Source organism: Rhinatrema bivittatum, chromosome 7, assembly GCF_901001135.1.
Source record: "Rhinatrema bivittatum chromosome 7, aRhiBiv1.1, whole genome shotgun sequence".
Lineage (NCBI taxonomy): Eukaryota > Metazoa > Chordata > Amphibia > Gymnophiona > Rhinatrematidae > Rhinatrema > Rhinatrema bivittatum.
Genome location: NC_042621.1, coordinates 52,062,237 through 52,082,362, shown reverse-complemented (window position 1 = coordinate 52,082,362; position 20,126 = coordinate 52,062,237). Strand labels below are relative to the sequence as shown.

The 20,126-nt window shown below is 47.3% G+C and overlaps 1 protein-coding gene across 2 annotated transcripts in view; it reads left to right on the top strand.

Moving 5' to 3' along the window:
- The window catches only part of KIAA0355 (KIAA0355 ortholog), a 288,245-nt gene that overhangs the window by 157,244 nt on the left and 110,875 nt on the right, over positions 1 to 20,126 (top strand). For both annotated transcript variants that reach the window (XM_029608369.1, XM_029608370.1), the window contains exon 3: positions 3,447 to 3,653. In XM_029608369.1, coding sequence (XP_029464229.1) covers positions 3,447 to 3,653 — 207 coding nt within the window. The remainder of the gene's footprint in view (positions 1 to 3,446; positions 3,654 to 20,126) is intronic.

The window sequence follows — 20,126 nt, the reverse complement described above, 5'->3', positions numbered from 1 at the left end:
TCCAATTTCCCACCCTTTCCAGTGTAAATAAACCATTCATGTCCTAACACATTGTTGCCAGTTTGCTCTTTGAAAGATTTGTAGTAAAGTGATGTAAACAGGATATAAGTTATTTAGGTAACAAAATGAATCTCCAAGCTGAATTTAAGAGTCAAATTAGCAGTGATGAAAATATAACCATAACCATAACCATAACCAAATATAACCATAACCATATGTAGTGGCCCTTTAGGAGCAACCATATTTCAGTATGGCCTTTAATTTACAATTGGCCAGTAATTGAAAATCTAAAAAAATGCAAAATGCAAAATGCAAAATGGTCCTGATGTAGAGAATGAGTAGAATTTAATAGTTAATAGTTAATAGTTAATAGTTTGAGTAAAGATTTCATGTAATTCATTTTTAAATGATTTAAATGATTTGAAAGCTATAATGTCCTAGTGTGTAGGTGTTTGGGTAATTGCCAGGTTCTTGTGGCCTGGTTTGGCCTCTGTTGGAAACAGGATGCTGGGCTTGATGGACCCTTGGTCTGACCCAGCATGGCAATTTCTTATGTTCTTATGTTCTTATGGACTCAGGACCAATGGGTATAGTGTGCTGCTGATAGCAGTTGGAGTCAGCACTACATATACCCATGCAGGAAGCTCTGCTCTTCAGTATTTCTCCGTCTCCTTAGCAGTTCGGGACTATACACACGCTTGCACAGCGTTAGAAAATCCAAGCTAAAGAAGAAAATTCCAAACAAGAAATCTTACCTCTACAGATGAGCCCCGCTCTCTTGCGGTGATACCTAATGGTCCCTCCCCCAGTCGAGAATTCCTGAGGTGATTTCCGAGATCCCTCAGAGGTAAGCCTCGGTCTGGTGGCCAGTTCCCGGCGTGGACTTAGCCCCCAGCTCGGTATTGCACCCGCTGACAGGCAGCGGGTGCAATACCGAGCTCGGCTGTGAAGGTAATTTTCCCTCTTCCCCCGCAGCCGGAGATCGCCCGGCACGGGACCGGGAAACTCTGACATGCGAAGACTTCTGGCGGGGAACCCCCTGTGTCTACCTCCACATAGGGACCTGCTCCAGCAAGGACCGATCCTCCACGAAGGCCCAACTCTCTTACGGTCTGGCCATTGAGAGGACTCGCCTGAAGAAGAGCGGATACTCGAGGGTAGTAATTGACACCTTGCTCCGAGTACCCAAGTTTTCCACATCTTTAACTTACATACGAATATGGAGAATATTTGAAGCCTGGTGTGAAGACTGTGACATCATTCTGCGGACAGTCAAAATTCCCATGATCCAGGAAGTCTTGCAGGACGGTCTGAAGAAGGGGTTGTCTCTCAACTCCATCAAGGTTCAACTGGCCGCGCTGCCCTCTTTCAGAGCCAAAGTGGACAGCATCAGTCTATCTTCTCATCCAGACGTCTCCCGCTTCCTGAGAGGGGTCAAGCAAATCCGACCACCACTAAAGTGGCCGGTACCCCTATGGAATCTCAATCTAGTACTAGACTTCTTAGCGGGAACTTCCTTCAGACCTACACGCTGTCTGTCCCTACGGCTCCTGACCTTGAAGACCACGTTCCAAGTGGCAATATGTTCAGCCCGTCGCATCTCTGAACTTCAAGCACTATCCTATAGTATATTCTCTATACTTAGTATGTATATAATATGCACTCTACACTTAAGCTGCATAGTTCCAATTTCCTTGATTCTATAAATTCTCTATATTTAGTATGTATTTAATAGGTAGCTAAGCTGAACTCCCGCTCTTCCTATTCTTACCCCATATTGTCCGATTTTATTTCCTGTAAATTCTCTATATAATATGCATTCAAATTGTTCTAGGTTGTTTGTATTTTCTAGTTCTCTGTCAAGCGCTATATAAGCGTAGTTTTACGTTTAATGTAAACTGATGTGATATTCCCAATGAACGTCGGTATATAAAACCGTTAAATAAAATCCTGTCGGGAACCGTTCCTCAGACTCACACTGGGATCCGTACAGCTACGCATTGTCCCCTCCTTCCTTCCAAAGGTGGTTTCTCATTTCCATCTAAACCAAACCATCTCGCTGCCATCTCCAGACGAACATAAGGACTCAGAAGACTCACGCTGCCTACGCCATCTTAATGTCGGCAGACTCCTAGTCTGCTACCTGGAAAGATCAGAATTCGTACGAAAGACGGACCACATATTCGTCCTTCACAGTAGGAAGAAACAAGGGGAAGCAGCCTCGCGGGCAACCATAGCCCGCTGGATCAAAGAAATAATCAAGGCGGCCTACGTAGAAGCAGGTAAACCTCTACAAGACAAGGCCCATTCCACAAGAACCCAGGCAGTGTCCTGGACAGAAACCAAGATGCTGTCACCCGCCGAGATCTGTCGGGCGGCGACATGGTCCTCCATTCACACCTTCTCGAGGTTCTACCGCCTGGATGTTCAGGCCAGGGAGGACCCAGCATTCGCAAGTGCAGCACTAAGTGGGCCACGGATAGCCTCCCACCCAGTTCAGGAGTAGCTTTTATACATCCCATTGGTCCTGAGTCCATCTGCTACACGCTAGGAAATGGAGAAATTACTTACCTGATAATTTCGTTTTCCTTAGTATAGACAGATGGACTCAGTATCCCGCCCATGACTGCCTCAAAATACGGAAACTTCGGGTGAGAATCCCCGAGAATATGACAAGCATGGGTAAGCCAGACTTACCCCTAGTTAAGACACCCATAGTTTAATGGGTGTTGGCGTTTCTTGGTTGACGACAATTCATGTCAACTAGTTCAAGCTACAATTCATGTCAACACAATTCATGTGTTTGGATAACTTGATTAACTTGGTTAACTTGATTAACTTGAACTAGTTCAAGTTAATCAAGTTAACCAAGTTAATCAAGTTATCCAAACACACATATATCCACTATTGCTTTTCGAGGAGAATACTGAAGAGCAGAGCTTCCTGCACGGGTTTATGTAGTGCTGACGTCAGATTGAAATCTGACTCCGTCTCCAACTGCTATCAGGAGCACATAATACCCATTGGTCCTGAGTCCATCTGTCTACACTAAGGAAAACGAACTTATCAGGTAAGTAATTTCTCCATTTCTTTGTATTATACATTTTAAAAATGTATGTAGAAAACAGTAAACAATGTACCAATCAAAATTGTACTTTAATTTGATCACTTCCATTTGATACTGAAAGGTCTGTTCCAAAAAGACTGAATTTACCTGTCTATATATATATATATATATATATATATATATATATTGTTTAGCAACTAAGAACAGAATTGGTTCTTCTAAATTCCCACTGACTTCATCACAGCTTCCTTTCCAATTTCCTGACCATCTATTTGACATAGGACATTTATATTTTTGTTTGTGTTGCTTGCTATGAAACATGGAAATTGGCAGCTTTTGGCAAAAGCAGTAAAACCGTTTTGTTCATTTTGTTTCTTAGGTGCTGGGTCGATGTTTCTTGACAGTGATGCAAGTTCACTTTCAGTTTTTGTCCCAAGCCCTGCAGAAGGTACAGCCGGTGGCTAATGCTTGCTTTGCCGAGGCTGTCTCACAAGAAAGAAAAAATGGCACTGGGGCAAGGAGCTCTAACCTGAGCCCTACCCGAGAGCTAGAAGATGCCATCAGATCATGGAAAGGTGCTGCAGAGGTTAGTAGTGCTCTCTTTGATTGGATGTCTTTTATGTTAATTTGGCAAGTATTTCTGAATTTCTAAAAACTGAGCTAACATGTTAATCTGTTCAGATTTTGGTGAAAATATCTAACAAAATGGCAGCACTGATAAAGCAATGCTCCCTTTGTAAGGGGAACCAGATAAAGATACATGGATACTGAAATAGATTGTGTATGTATTTTAATTTCAGTTAATGGCATCATTTTACAAGAGATGCTTGTGCAGACACATGGCCCGCTTTTTAAAGCAGCTTTTCAACCTAGTCATTTCAAAAATTGGCTGTGTTTGAAGTTTCCCTGTATAGGCGTAGGGTATTATAATGTTCTATACAGCTTTGTTAAGAGAATATTTTGAATCCTATGTAATGAAAACCAGTGACTATCTATCCGTATTGCTCTAGGACAGTGGTGGCGAACTCCAGTCCTGAAGTGCCACAAACAGGCCAAGTTTTCAGGATATCCACAATGAATATGCATGAAATAGATTTGCATACAATGGAGGCAGTGTATGCAAATCTTTCTCATGCATATTTTATCACTGCTGTAGGAGGCTTCTTGTAGGTTATGCTGTAGGAGCCTTTCTATTGATCAAAAAAAATGAGCATGCTAAGCGGGAGGAAGGGCATTGAATCAGTGTTAGCAGTCTGGGATTGGAACCAAAACAGCAGTGGCCGACTGAGTCGAGCCATAATGTCATCATAGGTGCCTGGGTGAAGAGTTGAGAGGCTGAAAATAGCTGTGTATGTGACCATGCAAGGCCTCGGAACACACTTCTCCATGCTCAATGGAAAAGTACAGTGATAGGAGAGGAGTGGCTCTGTGTAGATGGAGAAGGGTTTGGGGCCTGGGATTAATTGCCCCTTTAAGAAGACTCGAGTGGCTCAGCAGCATTGGAGGGAGGATTGCAAGGTAATGACCATGAATCTTATCAGGGAGGGGGATACTTGAAGATTTGGCTGCAATAGTTGCATTGAAGCAGCAGCAAACTGGGATCAGAGCTGAAGCAGTAGCAGCCATCACAGTCAGATCATGCTACTGGCACAGGCTCCTGAAATGTTAAGGGTGGGAGGATACAGATGCAGCAGTGGGATCTCTGGGGCATACTTCATCACACGCTCTGTGTCACTTCCTAAATGTGCACAGTACCAGGAGAGGAGAAAGGGAGGCGATTGTTTGGGGTTCCCAGAGTCATTGGCCCCTTTAAGAAAGCCCATGTGGCCTGGTAAAGACAACTGTTTGATCAGAGGGCAAGGTGGAAGGAGCAGGACAATACAAGGGTGCAGTCTCTTCTTCTCTTCCTGCCTCCCAGGTCATTGCTGGTTTGAATTGAAAATTATTTTTCTTGGTACTGTTTATTCATCTGTCTCCTAACCTCTTGTTTAGGCTTGTGATATGGAGCTGAGTATCACCAGGGTGTAAACTAACAGTTTCCTAACACCAAGAACATAACTCATGTTTTTTGTTCTCCTTTCGAAGAGTGCACAGTACTTTGTTTCAGCAGTATACACTTTTGTGGAACATTTCAACTCTGCCAACAGCTGAATCAGCTAAAGTACTGTTGCACTGTGGAACAAAAAACAATACACTCCTGCTGCTTCTTTAGAGAAAATAGAGATTATTCTCAGAATGTGAATGTTGTTTTGCATAATGTTTTCCTTTTTCATTATTTCTGCTATAGTAATCTAAGAAGTAAGATGGGAGAATTAGAATGAATAGCAGTGAATGATGACATAGACTTAATTGGCATCTCAGAGACATGGTGGAAGGAGGATAACCAATGGGGCAGTGCTATACTGTGGTACAAATTATATCGCAATGACATAGGAGCATCCGGGAGGTGGTGTGGCGTTTTATGTCCTGGATAGCATAGAGTCCAACAAGATAAACGTCCTGCATGAGACTAAATGCACAATTGAATCTTTATGGGTAGAAATCCCTTGTGTATGGGGGAAGAGTAAAGTGATAGGAGTGTACAACCGTCCACCTGGCCAAGATGGTGAGACGGACAGTGAAATGCTAAGAGAAATTAGGGAAGCTAACCAAATTGGTAGTGCGGTAATAATGGGAGACTTCAATTACCCCAATATTGACTGGGTAAATGTATCATTGGGACATGCTAGAGAAATAAAGTTCCTGGATGGAATAAATGACAGTTTTATGGAGCAACTGGTTCAGGAAGAGACAAGAGGGAGCAATTTTAGATCTAATTCTCAGTGGAGCACAGGATTTGGTGAGAGAGGTAACGGTAGTGAGGCCACTTGGCAATAGTGATCATAATATGATCAAATTTGAATTAATGACTGGAAAAGGAACAATGTGCAAATCCAAGGCTCTCGTGCTAAACTTTAAAAAGGGAAACTTTGATAAAATGAGAAAAATAGAAAAAAACTGAAAGGAAAAGCTACAAAGGTAAAAAGTGTGCAAGAGGCATGGACATTGTTAAAAAAAACAAACAACCATTCTAGAAGCACAGCCCAGATGTATTCCACACATTAAGAAAGATGGAAAGAAGGCAAAACAATTACTGGCATTGTTAAATGGTGAGGTGAAAGAGGCTATCTCAGCCAAAAGATCTTCATTCAAAAATTGGAAGAAGGATCCAACAGAAGAAAATAGGATAAAGCGTTGGCAAGTTAAATGTAAGACATTGATAAGACAGGCTAAGAGAGAATTTGGAAAGAAGTTGGCCATAGAGGCAAAAACACAGTAAAAAATTTTTTTAAATATATCCAAAGCAGCCTGTGAAGGAGTCAGTTGGACCGTTAGATGATCGAGGGGTTAAAGGGGCACTTAGAGAAGATAAGGCCATTGGGGAAAGATTAAATGATTGCTTTGGTATTTCTGAAGAGGATGTTGTGGAGGTACCCGTACTGGAGAAGGTTTTCATGGGTAATGATTCAGATGGACTGAACCAAACCATGGTAAACCTAGATGATGTGGCAGGCAACTCAAAAACGAAATTTCAGATCTATTAGTAAAAATTTGTAACCTATCGTTAAAATCATCCATTGTACCTGAAGACTGGAGGGTGGCTAATGTAACCCCAATATTTAAAAAGGGCTCTAGGGGCGATCCGGGAAACTACAGACCGGTTAGCCTGACTTCAGTGCCAGGAAAAATAGTGGAAAGTGTTCTAAACATCAAAATCACAGAACCTATAGAAAGACATGGTTTAATGGAACAAAGTCAGCATGGCTTTACCCAAGGCAAGTCTTGCCTCACAAATCTGCTTCACTTTTTTGAAGGGGTTAATAAACATTTTTATTTTATTTATTTATTTATTTATTTATTTATTTATTTAGCATTTTTATAGACCGACATTCGTTGGGAACATCACATCGGTTTACACAGAACAAAAATGCAGCAAAAAGGCTTTACAGGGAACTGGAATTTAAACAGCTAAGAACTAAAATTTAGAAAAGTAACTGAGTGAAAGTTTGTCAAACAGTTCAAAGTATATATATTATCAAAATATTTACAGTACAAGAACATAAGTATTTCTGAGGATGGGTTGAGTTTAAGGGAAGGGTGTGCTGAGGGTCAGGAGCTGTCAAAGAGATAAAATGAAGAGGGCATTTACATAAAGCAAAAATGCAGCGAGAGGCTTTACAGGGAAAAGGTAATTAAACAACTTAGAACTAAAATTTAGAACATTAGTTATGTAAACATTTGTCATACAATTCAAATATGTAGATAAAGGTGAATCGGAAGATGTAGTGTATTTGGATTTTCTGAAGGCATTTAACAAAGTTCCTCATGAGAAGCTTCTAGGAAAAGTGAAAAGTCATGGGATACGTGGCAATGTCTTTTCGTGGATTACAAACTAGTTAGAAGACAGGAAACAGAGAGTAGGATTAAATGGACAATTTTCTCAGTGGAGGGGAGTGGGCAGTGGAGTGCCTCAGGGATCTGTACTGGGACCCGTGCTTTTCGATATATTTATAAATGATCTGGAAAGGAATACGACGAGTGAGCTAATGAAATTTGCAGATACAAAATTATTCAGAGTAGTTAAATCACAAGCGGAGTGTGATAGATTGCAGGAAGACCTTGTGAGACTGGAAAATTGGGCATCCAAATGGCAGATAAAATTTAATGTGGATAAGTGCAAGGTGATGCATATAGGGAAAAATAACCCATGCTATAGTTACACAATGTTAGGTTCCATATTAGGAGCTACCACCCAGGAAAGAGATCTTAAGTGTTATAGTGTTATAGTGGTTCAGTGTGCTGCAGCAGTCAAAAAAGCAAACAGAATGTTGGGAATTATTAGGAAGGGAATGGTGAATAAAACGGAAAATGTCGTAATGCCTCTGTATTGCTCCATGGTGAAGACCACACTTTGAATACTGTGTACAATTCTGATGGCCGCATCTAAAAAATGATATAGTTGCGATGGAGAAGGTACAGAGATGGGCGACCAAAATGATAAAGGGGATGGAACAGCTCCCCTATGAGGAAAGACTAACGAAGTTAGGACTGTTCAGCTTGGAGAAGAGATGGCTGAAGGGGGGATATGATAGAGGTGTTTAAAACATGAGAGGTCTAGAACGGGTAAAAGTGAATCAGTTATTTACTCTTTCAGATAATAGAAGGACTAGGGGGCACTCCATGAAGTTAGCATGTAGCACATTTAAAACTAATCAGAGAAAGTTCTTTTTCACTCAACACACAAACTATGGAATTTGTTGCCAGGGGATGTGGTTAGTGCAGTTAGTATAGCTGTGTTTAAAAAAGGATTGGATAAGTTCTTGGCGGAGAAGTCCATTACCTGCTATTAATTAAGTTGACTTAGAAAATAGCCATTGCTATTACTAGCATCAGTAGCATGGGATAGACTTAGTTTTTGGGTACTTGCCAGGTTCTTGTGGCCTGGTTTTGGCCTCTGTTGGAAACAGGATGTTCCCTGTACGTACCTGGATCAGTCCAGACAGTGGGTTATATCCCCCGACCAGCAGATGGAGTCAGAACAGAGTTTGAGAGCGTCAGCATATAGAGTAGTGCACCCTCTGCTGGAGCTCAGTATTCTTCTGACTCCAGCAGATGCGAGTGGGGGGATCCACTAGCTCCCCCAGATTGACAGGGTTTCTTCATTTTTAGTTATTTCTTTCTTTTTCTCCACAGTATTTCCCTGTCTTATGTTTCTCTTCATTTTGGATCCTTAAAGTTTAAAAAAAAAAAAAAAAGTTTTCAATTTTTGAGGAGGCGTGTGTCTGTGGCTTTGCCTTCTCTATTCTGTACTCCTTTCCTCTTCCGTTGGGGTAAGTGGAAGTTTTTTGAGTTTCTTTCTTCACAGGCAGTCTCCCAGGAGTATCAGGTGATCCTGCCGCTTCCACCATTAGCCAGGAAAAGCCTGGATTGGTGGCTTGTCCCCTCTCATCTGGCTCGGGGAGTCTCGCTTGAGGTTCCCAATTGGGTGGTGGTGACCACCGATGCCAGCCTCGCGGGATGGGGCGCCGTCTGCGAAAGAAGCGCCACTCAAGGGACTTGGACGCCAGAGGAGGCAAAGTGGCCGATCAATCGCCTAGAAACGAGAGCCGTGCGTTTCGCTCTCCAGCGTTTTCTTCCCCTGGTGCGACACAGGGAGGTGAGGATCCTCTCGGACAACGCCACCACCGTGGCCTACATCAATCGGCAAGGGGGGACAAGAAGCAAGCATGTCTCCCTCGAGTCTACTCCCCTGATGGAGTGGGCGGAGAGCAATCTCGTCCGGATAGCGGCCTCTCACATCGCCGGGGTGGACAACGTTCAGGCAGACTTCCTGAGTCGTCAACAGCTAGACCCCGGCGAGTGGGCTCTCTCCGACGAGGCAATGCATCTCATCATCCGTCGTTGGGGGACTCCACGCCTCGATCTAATGGCGACCTTTCTCAACGCCAAGGCTCCACGCTTCTTCAGCCGCAGAAGAGAGCACGGCACGGAGGGGGTGGATGCCCTCGCCCTTCCGTGGCTGTCGGATCAACTGCTCTATGTGTTTCCTCCTTGCCTCTGGTCGGCAAGGTTCTCCGCAGGTTAGAACATCATCGAGGGACTGTAATTCTCGTCGCCCCGGAATGGCCCCGTCGGCCATGGTTCGCAGATCTACTTCAGATGACGGTGGATGGCCCACTTCGCCTGTCCCATCTTCCTCATCTTCTGCGCCAGGGTCCGGTATTTTTCGAGCAGGCAGAACTCTTCTGTCTTGCGGCCTGGCTTTTGAACGGCGCCGTCTCCGCCACAGAGGCTACCCGGAGACAGTGATCTCAACGATGCTTCGTTCCCGCAAGCCTTCGACCTCCGTCGCTTCCGTTCGAGTTTGGAAGGTCTTCGAAGCATGGTGTTCCGACCGCGGAGTCCAAACCATGGAGGCGACTGTCCCGCTGATCCTTCATTTCCTACAGGATGGTCTGGATAAGGGTCTCGCCTATAATTCGCTCCGGGTTCAGGTGGCGGCCTTGAATGTCTTGGTACAGAAGGACTGCTCTCTACCCCTTCAGCCGGATATCGCACGTTTTCTGAAGGGTGCCAAACACCTGCGGCCACCGGTCAGGGATCCTTTCCCTTCTTGGAGCCTCAACTTGGTGCTGCGAACGCTGTCGGGCCCTCCTTTTGAACCCCTGAGGGGGTCCTCCCTCAAGGACCTGACCCTCAAGACGGTTTTCCTGGTAGCCATCTCTTCTGCTCGCCGGATTTCAGAACTTCAAGCCTTGTCCTGCCGAGACCCTTATCTGCGTTTCTCCGACTCCGGGGTTTCCCTTCGTACGGTGCCATCCTTCCTACCAAAGGTGGTCTCGGCCTTCCACGTCAATCAAACGGTGGAGCTTCCAGCGTTTGCTCCAGAGGAACCCCGGTCTCTCCGGCTCCTGGACGTCAAGCGTGTACTGCTCCGCTACCTGGAGGTTACCAATGACTTCCGGGTATCCGATCATTTGTTTGTCCTCTGGTCAGGACCGAGGAGAGGTTCTCAGGCATCCAAGACTACTATTGCTCGCTGGATAAAGGACGCCATCTCATCCGCTTACATTGCGGCGGGGTGGGTGCCGCCTCGCAGCGTCTCGGCTCATTCCACGCGATCCCAAGCGGCGTCCTGGGCGGAATCTCGCTCTGTTTCCTCCCAGGAAATCTGCCGTGCGGCGACATGGAAGTCGTTGCACACTTTTTCCAGACATTACTGACTACACCTGGCGCCTCAGTGCACGGGTTCTTTTGGCGATCAGGTTCTCCGAGCAGGTCTCTCAGGACCCCACCCGGTTTAGGGAAGCTTGGGTACATCCCACTGTCTGGATTGATCCAGGTACGTACAGGGAAAAGAAAATTATTCCTTACCTGCTAATTTTCGTTCCTGTAGTACCATGGATCAGTCCAGACGCCCGCCACTAGGGGTTTCATTAGGTCCTGATCGGATTCTTCCAGGTATCTTTCATTCTGTTTGTCTCTGATTATTGTTACTGTTCACAGCTCCTCACAAGTTGACTGTTGCTGGTCCCGTTGACCGTTTGTTTACTTATATCTTTCTCTGTTCCTCTTTGGGAACGGTTCTGGATCCAAAATGTTGTGTTTTTTGCTTTTGGGCTTTGCTATGCGTAATACTGAGCTCCAGCAGAGGGTGCACTACTCTATATGCTGATGCTCTCAAACTCTGTTCTGACTCCATCTGCTGGTCGGGGGATATAACCCACTGTCTGGACTGATCCATGGTACTACAGGAACGAAAATTAGCAGGTAAGGAATAATTTTCTTCTGGGCTTGATGGACCCTTGGTCTGACCCAGTATAGCATGTTATGTTCTTATGGTAATTGATTTCAAGATAGAAGCTGAATTCTGACATTTAGTCCAGAAGAATCTCCAGTTGACCTTTTCTATTTTTGTAGCTAATGAAAAATATCTAGGGATAGGCATGTAAGGGATTTTTTTTTTTTTTTTTTTTTAGTTTTTATTACAGTTTTGCTGACAGACTGAACTGTCTTTATTAACTTTTGAGAATGTTTGTTGTATTAGGTTTTAAAATCATGGTTGCTAAATGTGCCATCATTTTATTTATTTATTTTTATTTTCCTGTTCTCCCCTCGTCAGGCAGCATGCCCAAGGTGCACCCTCAACACTGTTCGTTGGCTGACAGGAGTCCACCACAACAGCAGTCTTCCCTTCCTTGCTAATTAGTCCTAAGTGCATGACCTCCTTGGCACACCTATGCCCAGCTGGCCTCGACAGATAAAGAACCAGAACCCGGCTTTCATTTGCATTAATATTAATAATGAATGGTTATCCATTCAGCACTCTTAACTTCCACCCATTTCAGAATGACTGCATTCGACTGTGCCCATTCTTTGAGGCTGGTAAAGTGATCGTGAATGCTTCCTCTCAATCAACATGAGCTGGTGTTAGCTGCCCGGAGCCCACAGCTACTTGGTGTGGCGTGCGTGCCCTTTGTCTCCTGCATACCCACCATGCTCTGGGCGGAGGAAGTGGCTGGATGGCTGACTCCCATTCCCTCCGGGCTCCTCACCACGCTATAGAGGAGGTCGTGATGACACGGCCAGCTACAGGCCTGGAGGGAGGAAAGGCCTGCCAGCTTCTGATGACATCACCACCCCCTCCTTTTCATCCAGTGCAACATTCAATCGGCATTGGCAGTTGGAGTAGTTAGGAGCTGCGGGAGCAGTGTGTTTCACTCGAGTGCACACCTTCATCAAGGCTATCGGAGGCTTGCACGTCCGGTGGCTTTCTCCATATATTCTTAAAAAAAAAAAAAAAAAGAGGCGGGATCAAAAAGATGAGCATGACACTGTGCAGGCAAGAGCTGGCTGAATCAACCCAATGTGGGCAAGACTTCCCCAAGCACAGCTCCCAATCTTGAGTTCAGCTTCCCAGCCTAATCATCTTACAGCACAAATGTGAGCTCAGCTGCCACCTGACTACACCCGAAAAGCCTGGTGCAAACAACATCTATAACTGTAGAACAGAGGCAGCAGACCTGCGAGGAGTCGACCATGTGGTGCAAGGTCCTTTGCTGTGAAGCAATTCAGCATCACACAAGCATGGCATCCAGCAATCAATCACACTCCCTTTGCTTAGGGGCATCGTATATCACCACCTCTCGTGAGCAAGACAGGGTTGCATTGTCAGAGGTATGAGATAAGACAAAACACAGACACAAGGCCAAGCAACCACCATAGTCAGCCACTGCAGAAACCTTAAATCCACCAAGACCCATGAATCAGCCTGTAGCAGGTGAATAGGGAAAAGGATGGCCTGTAGCATCATGAGGAAAGTGGCAGCAGTACATCCACAGCAACAGAAAGAGATCTTGCAAACCAGGTGGTGAGTGGACAACCAACAATGCCTGGGTATACGATGGTGTGGCAGGTTAATATCCACTGCACTGGGCCAGCTGGATAAGACCATGACAAGGGCAGCAGGCATGCACCTATTATAGTAACAATCAATTGCCTACAGGGCCACCGAGGGGTCATGGTGGTCCAGCGAGCGTTCAGCTTTTGCTGCAGTATGAGCCATAGCAATGGCCATTGACTATACATCCTGTTTACCTGGGAACCTACCCTCTAGGTGCCTCATGTATGGGGCACATGGGCTGGCCCTTCTCAATGGCTCTAGGGAAATACAGTGCAAGGAGCAGAATGTGGGCCTCAGATGATTGTTAACCCAGCAACAGGAGGTGATGTGTTGACTATGGACAATAGTCAACACATCACCTCCTACAGACAGATGGAGAGAACCATGGCTCTTGGGCGGCAGGCACTGGCAGCCAGGAACCAACAGACGAGCCGGTGCAACAAACTAATGGACCAGTTTTGCAGGATAGGCCAAATACCATCAGGCAGCCATCATAACAGTGAATCAGAACATCAGAACCCTGACTGGTGAGTGCAGTGGGGACTCAGGAGGTTGGAGTCAAGTCTCAGAGGACACTTGAGGTGTGCAAGCAGAGAGTAAGAAAAAGAGGAGGAGATGGAACAGGTCAGGTATAGCTTGAATAGCTCCTCAGATGCTTTAGACTCTGATAGCACCTCTGATTCCAGTCTGGTCAGACCGTCCAGCAAAGCAGCAAGAAGACCCTCTGTGCTAACAGCCTTATCACAACTATAGGAAAATGTTCCAAAAGCCATGAATAACAAAGATTAAAAAGTACATGTACATTGACATATTCAGAATAATGGAAGGAAGAAGGACAAGAAGGGCGATCGGCCACTGGGAGCAAACAAAAACTGTTCCTAGGTACATCATTAACTAGACGAGCATTTATGAGGATGATGAGCATCATCGGGCAGGAAGATTCCTCCTAGTCGGCCCCATGTTGCGTTATGCCAACACCATTTTAAAAGCCTATATGGAGTACAACGGTTGGGTGTGGCATAACTATGATGAGCACTTTTGGGACAAAATGGAGGAAAACCATTTCATATCTTGGAGCACACAAGACATGGGTCTATGGCTCAAACAGATGACAAACAAGGCATGTGATGCTGGGGTATGGGATTCAAATGCACTTAAGACAATACGACACCAATGACTGCCTCTTCAGCTATGGGTATGAACACCACCTGTTGGAGATATATCTTCCTGCAGTTTTCAGGAATGCAAGTTTCAGCATACAATTTCCATCTGTTCCAGTGCACATCCAGCAAGCAAGTGTTCCAGGAAGGCCAGTACAGGGATTACTGCAAAAGCAAAATGAGTCAACCCTTTTTTTCCAGCAAACATCATGTCCCCTGTTAATTTGCGTGTTATGTTAACATGGTTAAACTGTTACCCCAAATATACAGAAGCAGAAAAATAATAAACAGCTTCTAGATGGGATTTATCTTACCATTCCAGGGAGATGATATGAGCATTGACACACACAACTCCCCTTCGCAGAGCGATGTCAAGACAAGACAAAGTACAGCAAAGATCGACAAGGAGCTTGAGTTGGGCAGAATGGCTTATTCCCAGATCCACCTTTCACAAAATCACATCATCCTTGGCCATCTATCCAAAGAAGGAGCCAGGAAAATTCAGGCTCATCCAGAACCTGTCGTACCTAAAGGGCACTTCCATAAATGATAACCTACCTACCTGCTGAGGAATGAATGGTTCGATATGCTTCCTTCGATAGTGCCATAGCCCTGCTGAGAGAATGTGGTCAGAATGCCATTAAGGCTAAGACGGATATAGATTCAGCTTTAAGACTGCTTCCTGTTCATACAGCTTCCCATTGTTGGGTTTCAAGTTTTTTTTGGGGGGGGGGGGGGGCGATATTACTGTATTAATGTATGCCAGTGGGCTGTTCCGTATCATGCTCATGTTTTCAATCATTCGGCTCCTTCATTTGTTGGGTGGCAGCATAGAGAACCGGTATCAACATTCATTACCTCGATTTCTTATTCGTGGAGCTGGCAGGGTCAGAAACGTTCCAAATTGTTATGAGCATTCCAAGACTTGGCAAAGGAATTTGGCTTATCATTGTCATATGAGAAAACGAAAGGACCAGCTACTTTGATTTGTTTCTTGGAGATTGAGCTCAACGCAGGATGATCTCAAGACTGCCTGAGGACAAATTGCTTAAGCTGGTGTATATGCTGCAGCGTGAGCCAAAGAAATAAAGTTTAAGGATATGCAGTCCCTGATAGGTACCCTGAACTTCACATGTAGGATTATACCTATGGGAAGAGTTTTTTTCTTAAGAGACGGGCAGTGGTAACTTCAGGCATGAACGGACCATATCACTTCATCAGGATAGCTAGGTCTATCAAGGACGATCTGGCCATTTGGACATTATTCAATGAAGAATTCAGAATTTCTATGTGGCAGGTGCCTCCTGTCTAGCAGGGATTTGGATATACACTCTGCCTCGGGGGATGGGGATTTGGACTGTATTGTCAAGGCTCCTGGTCCACCACACCCTGGCAACATCATATTTCTGGAACTATTTCCCATAATGGTCGATCTGGTTATATGGAGAGGCAAGTTACGAGACAAACAGATAATCTTCTGGTGTGATAATCGTGCCGTTATGGATGTAATAGATAGTTTGCCAGGTGTCCTTGGCTTGTAGACCTATTGAGACAAATTGTGTTGGCAGGCTTAAGAATTAACACTACAATATGGGCATGACACGTTCCAGGGATTAACAATAGTATTGCTGATGCTAAATGGGATTTGTTCCGAATGCAGATGAAGCCTTGATCCCGGTCCCAGAGTACCAAAGGGTAATTGCCAGGTTCTTATGGCCTGGATTGGCCACTGTTGGAAACAGGATGCTGGGCTTGATGGACCCTTGGTCTGACCCAATATGGAATTTTCTTATGTTCTTACCTATGGATAACTGGATTGCAACCACCAAAGACCTTCTCCAGAGATCCGAAGCCCCAGCAACTTGGACAGCATACTATAGGGGTTTTGAGCTTATCCATAACTTTTTGGATGTTCACGAATGGTCTATTGGTCCCATACTGGAAGATTTAATTGTGCGATACAAGTTTTTAATGTTTGAATACAGGTGTGGTTCAGAAGATGTTTGGGAGGAGAGCCTTAGGCTTTTTAGACATTATAGTTGGCCTGTTTAAGACACCCAGCCCAGGAAGTCACTGAAACATTAACATTCCCTGTACGTACCGGATCAGTCCAGACTCCTGGGTTGTGCCTCCGCACCAGCAGATGGAGACAGAGCCAAACTTGTCAGGCTCCCCTATATATACCAGGGTGCCACCCACAGCCTGTGGGTGGCACCCTGGTATATATAGGGGAGCAGATGGTCAGATTCCTAACCCACAGTCTTGCCTGATTCAATTAGGTGTTAGTGTATAGGTGTGAGAGGGCTAGTTTTAGGTTTTTTGTTTCTTCCCTCTCCTTGCAGTAAAGTTTAAAAAAAAAAAAAAAAGGGAGTTTTTGTTGCAGGTTCTCCAGAGGATCAGGCCTGAGCCTCCCAGGGGGTTGCTAGGTCCCGAGGGGGCCATCCCCCCTGGTAGTAGGCTGCTGTGGCCAAGGATCGAGGACCCTGCAGGTGAGAACCGGCCCAGCCGAGGTGATACCGGCTCACTCACCCCAACCAGGCCGCTTCAGCACCCGTCGGGGGACAGCGTCGTTTAAAAAAAAAAAAAAAAAAGAGGTAAGTTTTCTCGCGGCTGCGGCTCTGCGGCGCGGTTTGAGTTTTTTTTCCGGCTCCTTCCTCCCTGAGCGTCGCGTTTCCCGGTGAGTTGATTAAAAAAAAAAAAAAAAAATTTTGATTTTAATAGTTTTGAGTTTGTTTTCACCTCTCGGGGGCGCGGACCAACCCGGCCTGCTGCGTGGTGCGGCCTGGGTGGCCTGCGAGTCGGCGTGTGCGTGGCTCTCAAGGCTGAGTCTTTGTTCGCTCGACGGCGCAGACCGACCCGGCCTGCCGCGTGGTGCGGCCTGGGCGGCCTGCGGGTCGGCGAGCACACGTGGTGCTCAGGAGGTGAGCTAGGTCCATCAGGGGACGCACGAACGGGGGCTCAGTAGGCCGATCGGGATGCCGGTCGCGCTGGGGGCCCCTCCCGCGGCGTTACCGAAGTGGCTGCAGGCAGAGGCAGCGCGGTGTTACCAAAGTGGCTGCAGGCAGAGGCAGCGGCGTTACCGAAGTGGCTGCAGGCAGAGGCAGCATAAGCCATCCTCCACGGGGGGTAGGAACTCCCCCCTCACTCTCTCTCTCTCTCCATAGCACACGGGATGGGGACTGTGTTTTCGCCCGCGGGCTCTTCGGTGGAGGGAGCAGAGGGCAATTCAGGATCCACAAAGAGCAGCCTGGTGGCTCAGTGCTAGGAATGCAGCCTCGCATATGCAGAAGGTACCCAGTTCAATCCGTGGGGATGCTACCAAAGTCGGATGCCTTCCGCTTTTATTTTGCCCATACTGCGTAGGGCTGGCGGAGGCCGTAGGTCTCGCAGGCGTACAGCAGGATTGTCCTGGGGGCCACTGCGGGATTTTTGCGGGCAAAGCAGGCTCGGAGGGCCCTCCCGCCACATGGCGCCTCGGCTTCCTCAGAGGACACGTCGGATCAGGAGGATTTGGAGAGCCTGTCCCCACCCCCGAGGGGGGTAGAGGTAGACGGAGCCACACCGCCAGGGTCTAAGAAGCGGGGCCACACTCCGGAGGACGAAGATCCCAGGCTGTCTCTTCCATAGGGACGAACTGGGACCCTTCATACCAGCCGGCCTGGAGCAATTGGGGATCGCTATACCTCCGCAGAATTCTAGGCTCGCTCCCATGGATCTGGAGGACGTCTTGGAAGTCTTGTGAGCTCCCAAGGTGGACGCAGACGTGTCAGCGGTCATGAAGCGCCCGACCATACCGGTCCTGGGTTCCACGGCTCTGTAGGGTCTTCAGGATCGAAGGTCGGAGACCAAATTGAAGAAGATCCCTGAGGTCTCGGCCCTAGGGATTCTGGACGGCAATTGGCAGTAATTTCACGCTCAGAGCCGGTCTATTCTAGGCCCAGGGGCTCCTTCCCCTCCTCCCCCCCTTAGCTAGAGGGGGAACCGGACATCAGGAGACTCTGTTGTTTGGCTCTCCTCTACGAGGAATGGGCCAGGATCACGTCAGATCGCGGAGTACTGCCGGTAGTCAAACACCGTGCGGGGATGCAGACAAGCACCAAGCGGTCCAGCGAACCTTGGAAAGGTGGTTCGATCTGGGAGCGGTGGGGCCGGTCCCGCATCAGGAGCGAGGAAAAGGACGTTTCTCCAATTCCCTCGTAGTTCCATAGCAGGAAGGAACCTTCTGGCCCATACAAGATCGCAAGTGTGTCAACAGATGGCGGCGTATCCCGTTCTTCGTACGAGGGCGCCACGGCCCGCCATTGCATCGATACGGCCGGGCGGGAATTCCCGGCATCCCTGAATCTCACGGAGGCTTATCTTCTTGGCGGGCTCAGTGCGGATCTCTAGAAACATCTCCGGTTATTCGTCGGGGAGGACAGGCGTGCAGTTGTCCAGCCTTGCGGACCATTACCAAGGGCATGGTGGTCGTAGCGGCACAGCCGCGGAGGGAGGACTACTGTTACCCTTGTACCTGGACGGTTGGCTCTTCGGCCACTGTCGGAGCCCGCCATCACTAGCGACTGCGGTGGCAAACATCACGAGGAGTCCTCTCGTTCCCTCTCAATCACGGTTGCTCGATACTACAGGGAACGGTATTCCATTCATCGGAGCGGGGCCACACTTGATCCATTACAATCCGCTTTGCTCTCCAGATGGAGCCCACTGTCGGTGCAGTCTTTCTCCAGTCACCATTGACGAAGCCAGAATGGACGGGGATCACCACGGCTGCGAGTCTCGTTGCTCTGGGGTTGGAAGTCGGTTCAGGACCGTTGGGCTACGTCCAAGTTGCATCGGCCGATCTATGATCCCAGGAGAGTCGGGCCGGGTCCTCTCAGACAACGCGACAACGGTGACCTACAGCATTAGGCATTGGGGATCCAGAAGTCAGGTGGTGGTCTTCGAGGCTAGTAGCCTGCGGCAGTGGATGGAGCGTCACCTGCTAAGCATAGCGGCGTCTCGCGTAACAAGGGTCGGCGACGTTCATGCGGATTTTCAGACGCCAGTGTGTCGGCCCAGAAGAATGAGATCTGACAGCAGGGCCTTCCATCTCATCTGCGTCAGCTGGGACACGCCGGCCAGGGACCTGAGGGCGATGTTCCGGAAGGCCAAGGGCCCCTGGTTCTTGGCCCGCCATGGTCCACGAGGATTCTTCGGTACGTCTCCCTCCTTGGCCTCTGATCAGCGGAATCCTTCGGCGCATGAAGACCCATCCACCCAAGGTTATTAGAGTGACTCCTGGATGGCCAGGAAGGCCCTAGTTGCCTATTTCCTCGACCTGGCGGTGGAGGGACCCGGGGTGTTTGCCGTGTCTTCTGGTTTCCTCCACCAGACTCCTATGTGTTTCGATCAAGTAGATCGCTTGGGCGGGCGGCATGGTTTTGAAAGGCGTCGGCTAAGGGGCAAAGGCTACTTTGACGCGATGGTGCCGCCTTGCTGAGATCATGGAAGGAGTCAACTTGCTTTGGCGGTGGTGTGAGTTTGCAATATCTTTGATTCATGGTACGTTGAACGGTCAATCCCCGTTACTCGGGCTTCCGTTTTCAGCTATTGGCCTTCTACAGGATAGTTTGACTCTCAGTCTATCCTGTGGCTATCCTGTGGTTACCTAAGGGTTCAGGTAGCGGTTCTCGGTGGCGTTCAGGAGTTTATTTAAGACAGATTTTAGCGGCACGTCCGGTTTGGACCCGGGTCCCGGAGGGACGGATCACTTGCGGACACCTTGAAGGTTCAGTGTCCTTCCTGGTATTGGAGTGTGGTCCTCAAAGCCCTAGGTGCTCCTCCCTTCACACTATTTCAAACAGGCAACCTTTAAGGACCTTAAGTTGAAGACAGTGGTTTGGGTGGCGGTTGCGTCTGCCAGAGGAGTGTCAGGGGTTTTAGGCCCTATTTTGCAGGGAATTTTCTTGCGAATACT